At 39.2% G+C, this 12,681-nt stretch overlaps 1 protein-coding gene across 6 annotated transcripts in view; it reads right to left on the reverse strand.

Annotated features, from left to right (window-relative positions):
• Positions 1–1,340: 1,340 nt before the first annotated feature.
• GABRB1 (gamma-aminobutyric acid type A receptor subunit beta1) overlaps positions 1,341–12,681 on the reverse strand; it is a 136,754-nt gene continuing 125,413 nt past the window's right edge. The window contains exons 6-11 of one of the 6 annotated variants that reach the window (XR_006167039.1): positions 11,103–11,240; positions 10,851–11,003; positions 9,290–9,540; positions 7,792–8,067; positions 7,125–7,293; positions 6,341–7,004 (exon numbers count right to left, since the gene is read on the reverse strand). Coding sequence is in view for 3 of the 6 variants with exons in the window: in XM_042808270.1 (XP_042664204.1) it covers positions 2,063–2,447; positions 2,690–2,708; positions 9,301–9,540; positions 10,851–11,003; positions 11,103–11,240 (935 nt within the window). In the remaining 3 variants the exon portion in view is untranslated. Of the gene's footprint in view, positions 2,448–2,689; positions 2,709–6,340; positions 8,068–9,289; positions 9,541–10,850; positions 11,004–11,102; positions 11,241–12,681 lie in introns of those variants that run through there. The other 5 variants (XM_042808270.1, XR_006167040.1, XR_006167038.1 and 2 more) reach the window with 5 other exon arrangements.

The raw sequence follows: 12,681 nt of genomic DNA on the forward strand, positions 1-12,681 counted from the left end.
AGTTCTTATTTTACTTGCTGATATGGTGCAAATGTTGAAAAGTTATTTGGGGTTGTTTTAGGGTGTGGGGATAGTCATACAAATTGTAGCCTATTCAGAAGAGCCATTTGACTGAATTAATATTTGTCCCGAATCACCTCGAGTTGTACCCAGTGGCTGATTAATCTGGTAAAATTGTGCAACTCTTTAATAGACTTGAGGTTAAAGGTTGTAGCAGAGAGAAGACAGCTGAGGAGACCACCTTTGTGCTCCATTGAACTTGGGATGAGACTGGGACTTCGGAGCCCACAGGAAAACTGATAGTTTCAAGGACTCCCCTAGATTAGCAATGTCAAGTGCCTGTTTTGCAGCCATATTATTTTTCTAATGAGTACATGAAACTTATTCCCTTTCTTGTTTGGTGATACATCATTCCAGACTCTCTACAGAAGCCTGCTGCACGAACAGAGGGAAGAAGCAGCAGGTCCTGATCTGTTAGGACCTCCAGGTCTTGCAAGATGTGACAAACTTTAACATGTAAGAGTGTTTAATTTATTATTATGCTCTGGTTTAAAAGTTGTAATGTCAGCTGGCAATAAGGTCATCAGTTGACCTTACTGCCAGGCAATGAGGAACCGGTGAAGAAGCTTTCCACGTCATTTGTTTGTATTCCCTACTAAGTCCTAACTGTTGGTATTTTTGCCTACTGTCCTGATCAGTGTTTCCTTCTGTACCAGCTGGCATTGATCACAATCACCTTGGTACATACATGGACTCTGTTGGCTTGTATATCTTGACTCTCCTAAAAGTATGAAACACTTTCAATACAAAATAAAATTGAACTAATAATAGTTCTGTTTCAATAAAATGCTGAGTTAGGCAACATAGTGTAAACACTGCTGGAAAAAAACTGGCAATAGAGAAGGGAAATGGGTTTTGATACAGGTGGGAGATGACTGACCTATAGCTCCTCAGTTGCATGGACCTTGCTAACACTTTGCCTGTGGCTCCTTGGCTGGAGCTGTGTCAGGCCATAAGCAGCCGCGTGGGGAGAGGCAACTCCTCAGGAGCAGTGTACCCAACGCTGCCGGTGTGCCCTAAGACTCAGACGTATCTCCTGTTCCTCAGCAGAGTAAGGAAATCTGTAGGAAACTGTGTGCAGAACTGTCCTCAGATCTCTTCCCAGACATCTGCCAACTTTTGGGAGAATGTTTTGCAATTACCAGCCACAGGAAACCTGGGAGTCAAGAAAAGTGGCCACTCTTGGGCTGGGACATCTCTTGGTAGTTGCTTCCAGGAATGAACACATGTTTGTTTTCTACTTTTTAATACAAAATTACAGATGGCTTAATTTTTCTCATCAATTTCAACTTTGTTACTTTGTGGAAAGAACAAAATTCCAGTTAGATCCAATCAGCTGATTCCATAGTTAGAAACTCAATGGGTTTTGTCTCTGCTACCTTTCCTTCTTTTCAAGATCCCTGCCTCTCTGAAAATGTGAATTGACTTCTCCTTGAGTGATACTTCTCACAGACACTATGGAAATACTTCCTAGTATAACTATTAACTTTGAAATGATGTGTGATGTAATAGTTATAATCCTTCAAAGAGTTATTTCTTCAAATTTCTCTACACTCTAAATGCTGAAAGACTGTGACATAACTCCTACTCTGAGTTTTATTGTCTTGTTTGGAAGCGTGCTGCTGTGGGCTGCCAGTAAGTGGTAATAAATACAATAGGAATAATTTATATTCCACTTAAAAAAAAAGGATAAAAGCAGGTACGGAAAGGTCATGGGTGATGCATAAACTCTGTAAAAATGGAGGTATATCGCTTTTTCTGAAGATGCTCTTTAAGAGCAGATCTGTACTATTCTAATCTGAATGTGGTGAGGCTGGATTTGGGTTATGTTGCTTTCAGGTTTTTATTTTTTATTTAAAGCTTAAATCTAGAAGTATTCAAAGGCTGGGTATCTTACCTTGAACATGTAACATTACAGCTAGTGCAGTTCTTCAGAGTTAAAATTGAGAAGGAAAAGAAACAAGTCTAATTATGTTAGTCTATGGTAACATTACTGCATAAATCAGTGGACATAATACAGCCAGTAAACAACATTGAAAAGAATAAATGTGATGGGAAAGACCATTCTGGACCACTTGTCTATTGAGTTAACATCAGTCAAATCTGGGATTTTGACTTTGATCTGGGATGCCCTTCTTCGTAAGCGTCCTTTTTTATGAAGCCTGTGCCTGTCCAGAGCACTCCTACTGTAGAGGTCTCTGCTGGAAGTGGCTCTTCTGTACTGCAGGTTGGCACTGTCGTACGTGTACGTGGTGGCTCGGGGGTCACGGAGGCTCGTGAATGCATCTGAGCTGCTGACGTCATTTCGTATTTCAAGTGGGCTAAGAAGCATGTTTCCATGGGGATCAACCTGTGTCAAGGAAGGAATGTGAATTAGACAAGTTCCTCAGCCAGCCCAAGGTGTTTCCCAGATGGATGGATACCTTCTGGCTCTACTGCCGAGGTGCTCCTGGGACTGCAGTGACAGTCATGTCTTGTGCAGCATTGACAAAAGTGAAAAGATACTGAGTACACTTTCCTCACTAGTATGAAATTAGCTATTAAACATCTAAGTACCTTCCATCCTGACCTGGCTGGTGGTCTGGGATCTTTTAATTCAGTTAGTTATCCATCTCATCCCCTGTAAAGTAGAACTCTTCTAATTTTATCTTTAACTTAGATCATGGTCTTTATGAAATACTGATTTTTAATTTCTGGTGACCTGGTACCTGAAGCTTTCATGTACTCAAGGGGAAGATAAAATATTGCTGTCTCTGCCCATTTTATACAGTTTAATGGAAATCCCTACTCCCCACAGCATACCATTAACTTACTCATGTGCAGATAGAATAATCCATTTTACTCAATGATACCTTACATTCAGTTGCATTCTTATATGTCAGTATCAGAAGCAGCTGTTTCAATATGTTTATCACTTGCTTTATTTGTGCTGTAAGTTAGTCAAGGCACTCTCTTAAGTACCTAAGCAAAGAACTGGAAACTGCAACCAGTATGCACATATCTGGCACAAACAATTATATATACATATATATAAAATATTTTAATATCATTGCCTTGTTTATGTATGAATGTAATTAACCATGAACGACTGTAAGTTTTTTGGTGTTTCCAGAATGACTCCAGACTTCTCCACAAAGGCCTCCTAGATGTTTCAAATTTCCAGATATTTAAACATCCACTGTAACTCATATGAGGGAAATGCACATCAGGACATAGACCTCTTAAATGAAACTTCAAAGACTTTGCCTTGAGGCTTGACTATTAAAATTGTTTTTTGTAATCTGTGGCATTGGACCTATCCCAAATACATTACAATCTATACCATGGCTGTCTGGGGATGCCTTTGTAACAAGAAAAAAAGAAACTACTTATTGACATATCTAGTCTTGTGAAGCACCGGTGATATGCAATGCTTTGTTTGCACTCAGCTTTACATTTTTAGCAAGACATAGCAGAGCTAGGAAGTGGTATAATAATCCGCAGCAGGTTTGAATTCTGTTCAAGAAAAAACTCCAGGCAGAGCACACGGGGAAATCCAGTCTCTGGGGGTTGCTGCAGGGAAAAGCTGGAAGCCAGAGAAAGCCTTGGTTCCAGACAGCAGTGTGGAAGATGTTCCTTCCCATCACCAGAAGGAGAAAAAGTTACGTGATGACTGCTGGCGTATTTACACTGAGCCAGACTAAGCACTTACTAACTGAAAACAAAGATGTGAAGGGGCTATTTGTACAAAAGCCACCCAGGAGAGCTGTGTGGGGGAAAAAAGTCTTCTAAATGGAGTAATAATTTACCACAGATAGAAAATGCTCTAGTCAGATTTAGCAACTGATTGTGTACATGCTGAAATGAGCATTCAGGGGGAGCATCCCAGTTCCCATCACTGTTTTGGTGGGAAAATCTCATATATTGTGCGTTTGAGAGGTGAGCTGCTCACAGACCAGCATGGTGTTTGCAATCTTTACTTGAGATATGGGCTACCCAGTTTATACTTTTTAGGTGAAGTCTTCAAATTTAAGCAGAAGGAAAATCCAAATTAGGGTTTCTTACTCCCCAGAGGACTGCCATAAATTGCTCCTAAGTTCTGGCATTTTCTGTGAAAAAAAGCAACGATCTCAGTGTCGTCTCCATGTAAAAAGAGATTTTTTTTTTAATTCTCAGAAGTTTTGATAGGTCAACCTTTTCTTCCCAGTTTTATGAAATAGCTCTTTGAGCTGTCTTTGATTACATAATCTAATGTTTAAGCTAATTGACTTCAGTGTTATAATAGTAGTAACGGTAGTGCAAGCATCATTAAGCAGTTATTATGGCTTCTCTTCTGTGAAGACAACTCATAACTGCCTACACTCTGAAGTGATTCATAGGGATGTTTCTTAAACTAATATGCCCTGACTGTTTATTATAAGCCAAGTGGTGTATGAATTCCTGCTTTAAGTGTTATGAATGGGCCTGTTCTATTTTAAAATGAGTTTTATTTAAATCATTTTAGGCAAGATGATTTGTATACAACATGAAGCGACTGAGTCTTTGAATTGCAGTCTTTGCAATTCAGAGCAAAGGGCCTTATGCTGATCTTGAATAAATTAGCTCAGAGAAGTATAAAAGCTCTTCTTATGTACCTGGGACAAATTCTCTGCTCATGCAACATGAAGCTGGACAAATAATTAATTTCTCACGTAGTTAGAAACCCTTTCAGAATTTACTGAAGTTCAGCCCAAAATATTCTTAAGACTTGCGTGGCTGAGGTTTTGTTACTGGAGCATATGAATTCTACAAATTCCCATAGGAATCTGGAAAACATACAAATTGTTAAGGCATCACCCAAAAAGACTTGCTATTAGTTTTGTTTATGTTAATGTTAGAATGAATTAACTGCAGATATGTGCACAGTAAAAGCTGTAAATTTTCTGTCTTAAAATCTTTTCTCCTTTCCTTAATACAAGGTCATCTGAGGCTCGCTGTTAGTCCTGCACTGGAGGAAGCCTGTACGTCAGAAACAGCACAGAGGCTTTAGCTCATTCCACCCTGTGTCTCAGGATGAGGCTCTTTCCTCCACATCAGGTATGTACTGCAATTGTACAGTCTTTAACACATTTGCATCGGATGGCATGACAAAAAATGGGGATGCTGTTTTCTGGCCCACTAACTCTCTGCCTGATTAGTATCTCAGTCCCCTTCTTAGGTAGGAAAGATGAACTGTATCAAACCCAGAGTAGTTCTTCCTTGCTTGGATACAATGCATTTGTTCTTTCAAATACCATCTTGTTAACTGGAATGCCCTAAATTTTATTACCTAAACCGACTAGATGAAAACAGGATTTCTTGCTTAATAGATATTCTGAGCCTAAATATGTGTTTGCACGAACATATACATTTTGCCTTGTTTGCACAATGCATAAATTTTGCCTAAAGTTGTAGAAAGCTGAAGAATTGGTTTTTTTTTGTTTTTGATTTTTTGTCTTTTGAACATATCATGAAGAATATGTGAGGACAATGTCACAGCATCTAAAGCTGACGTGATAGTCATCTGGTATTATTATCAAAGTTTAAATATTCAGATTCATGTATGTGGTGATGCTTCTTGTAATGACATTTGTATCTATATTGAGTGTGTATCTATATTGAGTTTATAGATTTTAAATTCTTTGTTTTCACTGGAACTACTTAAAGCCTAAATCAGCACAGGTACATCTATATGAATCTTCATCAGTGATGGAAAATCCTTGATATGTGCTCAGGAAGCATTTAACAAAGAAATAATAATCTGGCTTGTATGTTTACTTAGAAAATGAGTTTTCTGCTTAGGAGCATCAAATGATATTGTAAATGTAAAATAGTTAAAGTAATAAAAAAAACCCAAAGCAACGGTCTTCTGTAGACCACATAAAAAAATAAAAAAGTAATTAGCTCTCAGGGAAGAGCATGTTGGCATTCCTTGACAGAGGATGGGTCTCAAATGCTTAGGGTTGTCTGGAATGGGTTTTTACCTACCTACTTTTTATATGTTAGCTGTTGGGAGATAAAAGGTAAGAACTTTTGTTTTGTCTCAACACAAAAGTACCTTTTCTTTCTCCTAAGATGAAAGAATCAGGGCCATGGTACTCATGCAAGCTGTCTTGTTGGAAGAAATTCAGATCACAATCTGATCTGCAAAGAAACAGGTTGTGCTTAACAGGGATATACTTATCCAGGTGTGGATTTACTTGAAGGTTTGAGCTAGTTGTGTGGTTATGTGTTACCTCCTTTTTCTCCTTCCAGTAGCCACTGTACTGGAAAATTATGTTTTCCTTGGAGCCTGTGGTTTGAAAGGAAAATGTGATGCTGTGCAGAACCGGGGAGCAAGACACCATCTATCACCTGCCTTGTGTTGCTATTTATAAGCTCCTTGATGGCTCAGCCCCTTTCTCACTCACATTATGACTGCATCCTACCTCTTTCTCATGCTTAAGAGACATCTTCTCTGTAATGATTATTCACATTATAATTGTCTGGGGAAACAGAAGAAGTTGCATGAATGGACTATGTAAATATTTTCTTGCTGGGTGGTTTGTCCTATTTATCCATAATTACGATGGTTTTCTCAGTGACATCTAGCTATGACAAATGGACAAAGAGATATAAACAGTTGTTATGCTTTATTCAGAGAAACAGAAAGCTTGATTACTACAAATTAATATTTTTTTCATATTAAAAATTAAAATGGTATAAAGTTATGAAACTGGAGAAGCTTTATTTCCACCTTCTTCAGTCTGTAGAGCAAGGAACAGCCACATGTGAAACACAGCAGTATGGTTTCATTTTCCATATGGTCTCCTCTATACTGTGTTAATATCACGGTCAGTTTGCTGAGTGTTGCTCACATATCTAATGCTTTTGTTATCTGCTGAAGGAATTTCAATGCTTCTAGTCATGGGCGTTGCATGTCAGATGGGAATGAGCAATATCTTCACCTGGCACAGAGAGAGGAAGCACTGTTATGTATCTTCTATAAGTTATAGGTCCCTGTATGGATAAGTGGTGTGGGTCAATAGTAAAAAGGAAAAAAATATCTTATAGCTGTATATACTTACAGCTATACTTCTTTTGTGCTCAAAAAAACCTTTCCCCTGCTCTGGTACAGACATCATAATACCCGTGAAAAATCTCAAAATATGATGGAGAGGGGCTGGCTGGGACCTGTCTTCACTAGAGATCACATAACCTTACTGTGTCCCACTGCTCCGGTCGTGTGCACCCTTCCTGCCAAAGACAGAAACATGGCTGTTGGACATCAGCATTTCCATACTGAGTAAAATAAATGCTCACAGGGTCCCACATCAATGTATCTCCAGTGGGATAACAAAATCCACTGATATCCATTCACATGTGTGTGTCTATCTGTAACTGCATATATATGTGTATCTAAAGTCACAAACCAGCACTGTACAGGGAGAAAGCAGGCTGTTCACTTAAAGCATTCTCAGTCACATAATGGAATTGTAGTCTGAAGTGTGAACACTTACAAATCCTGGTACAAAGCACGTATGCCTTCCATTTTCTGTCAGAAAAATGCTGGTGTGTACTACATGTGGTACCCTGAAAGTACAAATGTGGTTGTAAATACCTTCCATCCCACTCTGAGTACTGGTCTCAGTGTAACCTTTCCCAGTGTAACTTTTAGACAAAAGCTTTTAGTTGTGAGTTATGGCTTTTTGTTAGTTAAACAAACTCTCCAAATATGTAGGAAAAAAAGCTTACCTGCACTCTTACGCTTTACACTTTCTCATCCTTTACTCAGTTCAGTGCACTGGGGCCCATGAAGCCAAGGATGACTTCTGAAGAAGTGTTGCTTCCCTCTTCATCCTGAACCCTCCTGTGCTTCTCACCTAGGCTGGGTTATCTCAGGAGCTGTTGAGGTGGCTGGTCAGAGTTTGTGGGTTTTGTTGGTTTTTGTCCCTTCCTTATCTTCTGCATAAATGGATAGACAGTGTCTGCACACAGCAATCCATAGTGGAGTGGCTTATTTCCTCTGTTCTGTGGAGGACAGTACTTTGTGGGACCTTGGAGACTGCGGAAAGTCTGAACTGAATCTGTGCACCCACTGCAATAAAGCATCTCCTATGTATAGGGACCAGAGGCAAATGTACTTTTAATGGGCTCATAAGTTTACTGAAACTGAGACACAATGACTCTGTTAATGATGCTTGGCTGTAGTGGTGTGGATTCTGGGACACAAGGCACACAACTCTAGAACTAACAGAGTAACAGTTTAGGAAATGGACTTCCTGACATGTATGTGAAATTGCAGCCATCCATCAAGCCAAAATCTTACCTGTTAGAGTTTTATGTGTTGGTCTCATTCTCCAAGCTGAACAGGAGGCTCAAACACAATTTTGTCCAAATGTTATCACCTCAGGCCACAACAGTACAGAAGTTTATGACAGCTTGAGTAAGATCTCATTAATACTTGGAAGTAATATATTGTAAGTAAAGCAGAGAACAAAAAAAAATTTTTGGCTCATTAGGATATGTATTTTCCTCTGAGTCAGACTGGGCCAAATAGACCTGAAGGAAATGTTTATTTCAGAAAAAATGGGAAAAAATGAAAGAGTTTTATAGAAGTTTGCAAGTATTCAGTCACGTACTGCTAAATTAAGCTTTTCCCTATTAAAAAAAATGTCCATAGTATTACTTCCTTGCGTTTGTCTGGCTTGTTTTTTAAGAAGGGGTAGCTGTGGTCTGACTGAATTTAGCCTGAAGGAAAAATCTGGACAGCTGTGAAAGCTGTTATAACCTAGCAGCATCTTCCTTGCATTACTGGAAGCTCAGTGGTGTGAGCTTCATTCAAGACTCACTAAAGCAATAGTGTCTGTCTTTGTTTATATTTTTTGAGAAGTTTCTGTGTGTAAAGGGGAAATATAAAATAAACATTGTTTCTATACCACCTTCTAGAACAAAGAAATATACAGTTGGAATGGTAAATATTTAACTCCCTTGTACTCCTTACATTTCTTCTGTACTGCAAAGAAATGCTTGTTCTGAATATTCATTTGCATTTTCTGTAGTTTCTTACTCTGTTTTCAGTTGAAGACAGAACAAACCATATGTTGCTTTAATCTCCTTGAAATACAATTTTTCTCTAGACAATCTTAAATACTTTTGCATATGTGTTCAAACTGCATTTATCTCTCTCATCATATAGATCAACATTGTCACAGCAGAAATAACGTTTGAAAAGTTAGCTTGAACATTTTACCTGGACTCTACTTGTTTCCAGTCTGCTCTTCTGACCTGCAGCATGTCCTGCCCTGCCTGCTGCCTTTTTTTGACGTTGGGGTCCTTTCCCAAAGAATATGTAGTTTACAAAGGCATATTCCAGCAAGGCCAGGAACACAAACACAAAGCATCCCATCAGATAAATATCTATTGCCTTGACATAGGGAATCTTTGGCAAGGTCTCCCTGAGGTGGGTGCTGATGGTGGTCATGGTCAGCACAGTTGTGATTCCTGTGAAAGGAAGAAAAAGACATTGACTAACAACACAGGGAGGAGATTTGGGCATGAAATCCATAACGGCAGCGTTGCCCAGCTACCATGCACTTCTCATGCAGATGGATTAATTATGGGATCAGATACTTAACAGCCAAGGGACTGTGCTTTGCAGGACTGGAAAGAAAGATCCTTGCAGGCTTGCTGATAGCACCTTCCTTGGCTTTCCATGCAATGGAAGGTGAATGAAATAGCCTTCATAAGCCCAGGCTATATTGGTAGATCTTGCTTTAATTTTTACAATAACTCTGCTGGGGAACATGGTGTTAGCTGACCCGGATAGCAAAGAGTTGATCACTGTTCTTTCTATGTGAGGAAATCCTTCTCGCTTTATTTACAGCAGTAGCCCTGCTTGATCTCATAGGGTGGCTTGAATTGCTCTGGGGAACTGGAATAAGTATCTAGCTTTTGACTAAAACCAGAGGATTGAAAGGACAAAGGGAAGTTTTGTGATAAAGTGATAGTCTTTGATGAAGAGATATGTATGCCTGTACCAAAACAGCTTTTCCTGTTAAAGGGATCCTTGCAAGTAAAGCATTTCCATCTCGTGTTATCCACCACTGCATGATTCTTTCTTTACTTTTTGTTGTTGTGTGTTTTGTTATAGCTGGATGAAATTTTTAGTCTGTTTTAATCACAGGTCATTAATGCATCTAGATAATAGCTCTAGGCACAGGTGTAATGAGTTGAATTTACAGAGAGGTGGAGCAAATTAGAAGTGGGACAAAATGGCTTTCTGGCATTTAGAATTTGAAAAATGTATTTTTGTTAAAGTGCAGATGGTGGCAGAAGATGTTGGTTCTTCTGGAAAGCTGTTGGAAGGAGCATGGTATGGGAAATAACTGACCACAGGGGTAAAACAGGCTTATTTGGTGTAAGCTGTTATATCTCCATTGATGTCAGTAGGATCTTGAGTATTCATTCCAGCCACGCATGTGGCATGGGAGGACACTTTTTAACATCAATGAAATGTTGATGCAGCACAGTGTAGATACCCTTAGATGCCTGAATTAGACCTTTAAGCTTCAGTTTGGAAGCAAGATACTTTTGGCCTGGTCCAAAGACCATTATGACAACTGGAAGTCAGTCAGGATCCCAACCTAACCATAGAGCAAGAACTTCAGATGTAGGCAAGGTGTCACCTCTCTGCCTTCCTAACAATGAAGATCACAATTAACACTGCTGCAATCAGCCGTATGGATTCGATGCTACTGTATTCAAATGCAACAAGTATCTGTGTGGTTCAGTGATTTTGAAAAGGAAGTTACCTAGTGCAACTCTGGCTGCAGAGGCATCATAATTGATCCAAAAAGATACCCACGACAGAATTGTGATCAGCGTGGAAGGCATATAGGTTTGCAAAATGAAGTATCCAATATTTCTTTTAAGCCGGAAGCTAAGTGATAATCGAGGATATGCTCCTGAAAGAAAGAAGTCATATAATGACTAATGCCTAATAAAAGTTAGACACTGATATTTCTGGGTTGGGGAAGAGGCTTTTTTAACTAGTCAGTGCTTACCTGTTGTAAATTCCACTCTCTTTGATACCATCTTGTAATCAACAATAGAAAATTGTGGGAGCTCGATGTTATTAACTCCTGTTACTGCTGACTCTCCTCCATTCCAGTAAAATTCAATATCATCAGTAGTGTATCCATCTGAAACAGAGGCACAATTTGATTATTGATTTTTCTTTTCGTTTTACTACTTGTCTTAAATAGTTGTGGTTAAAGTGGAAGGAGCTGCCGTTAATCAGGAATTCAGCCTTCTGTTGTGCGACATTTGTGTTATTCAGAAGCCACTTTAGCCTCCTCTGTACCCAGGGGGAAGCTTCTAGGTGTCAAAAGGGAGAAAACAGAAAACAAGAACAGAATTTAAGATTAAAGATCAATCTTTAGCTATCTCTAACACTATTACTATTAATTCAGGCTTGAGTTGGCCAATTTACCAACAGACTGATATAACATCAGTGTTTGAGCACACTCAAACAGTGTGGTTTGAGCCTGGTCTGCAGCCAACCACCCTGCAGCCGCTCACCCACCTTCCCCCCACCCTGGGAGTGGGGGAGGGAATTGTAGGGGTAAAGGGAGACTTGCAGGTTGAGATAGAAACAGTTTAATAACGATAATAAAATTAAAGCAATGGCAGCAATAGAAAATATAAACAGGCAACGCACAATATAATTGCTCACCACCCGCTGACCAATACCCAGCCCGTTCCCTGCTAGCCATCCCAAAATACCAAGATCCTGCAATCGCAATCCCAGAAGTGAGAGAGTGAGAGAGAAGAGAGAGAGAGACCCTTCCCGACCTCCCCTCCTCTATATAGTGAGCATGACGTTCCATGATATGGAATATTTCATCAGCTAATTTGGGTCTGGTGCTCTGGCCGTGCTCCCTCCCTGCTTCCTGTGCCCTTGTGCACGGGCAGGACACGAGGAGTTGGAGATTCCTTGAAATCTCAGTAGCAGCTGAAAACACAGCACTATTCTAGTTACCAAAAAAGAACATTAACTCTTTTCCAGACCAAACCAGGACAATCAACAAAATTTTTAAACTGTTTAGGAGGAGCTCTGACAGTAAAACCAGGCTCCGTTCCCAGGTTTGCATTTGATTTCCTATGCAGGCTGTCACAAAATACAATTTGGAGCCAGTGGAAGCAAAGATGATTCTAGAAGAAGTCAGGTGCCTGTACCTGACAATGCCTGTCAGAGCTGTAGGTATCCCTTTGATATTCATGCAGCATTTTATATTTTAAGTAGATGATGCAGTCTTTGATCGTCTGTTATCATAGGACTATTTCCTTTTGACTTTAAAACTAACATGTTTCTTCTCTTTCCTTTTCACAGCAATGTTTATAATTTAATTAAAAATTAATTTGCCATTGGGAATGTTAACATTATTGTTACCGTTTTCAAAACCATTTTGATTAAACTCAAAAATGACTGAGTATCAAAAAAAACCCTCATAATTTATGACATTTTTGAACTAATACTTAAACTGGTTCCAATTTACTGCATTTTACTACTTTCTCCAGATATCTACCAAAGGAGAGAACAACATCTTATCTATTTTTAGACTTTTCCTTCAGGTGTTGTAT

Source organism: Tyto alba, unplaced genomic scaffold (genome assembly GCF_018691265.1).
Source record: "Tyto alba isolate M040663 unplaced genomic scaffold, T.alba_DEE_v4.0 Super-Scaffold_6, whole genome shotgun sequence".
Taxonomy (NCBI): Eukaryota; Metazoa; Chordata; class Aves; order Strigiformes; family Tytonidae; genus Tyto; species Tyto alba.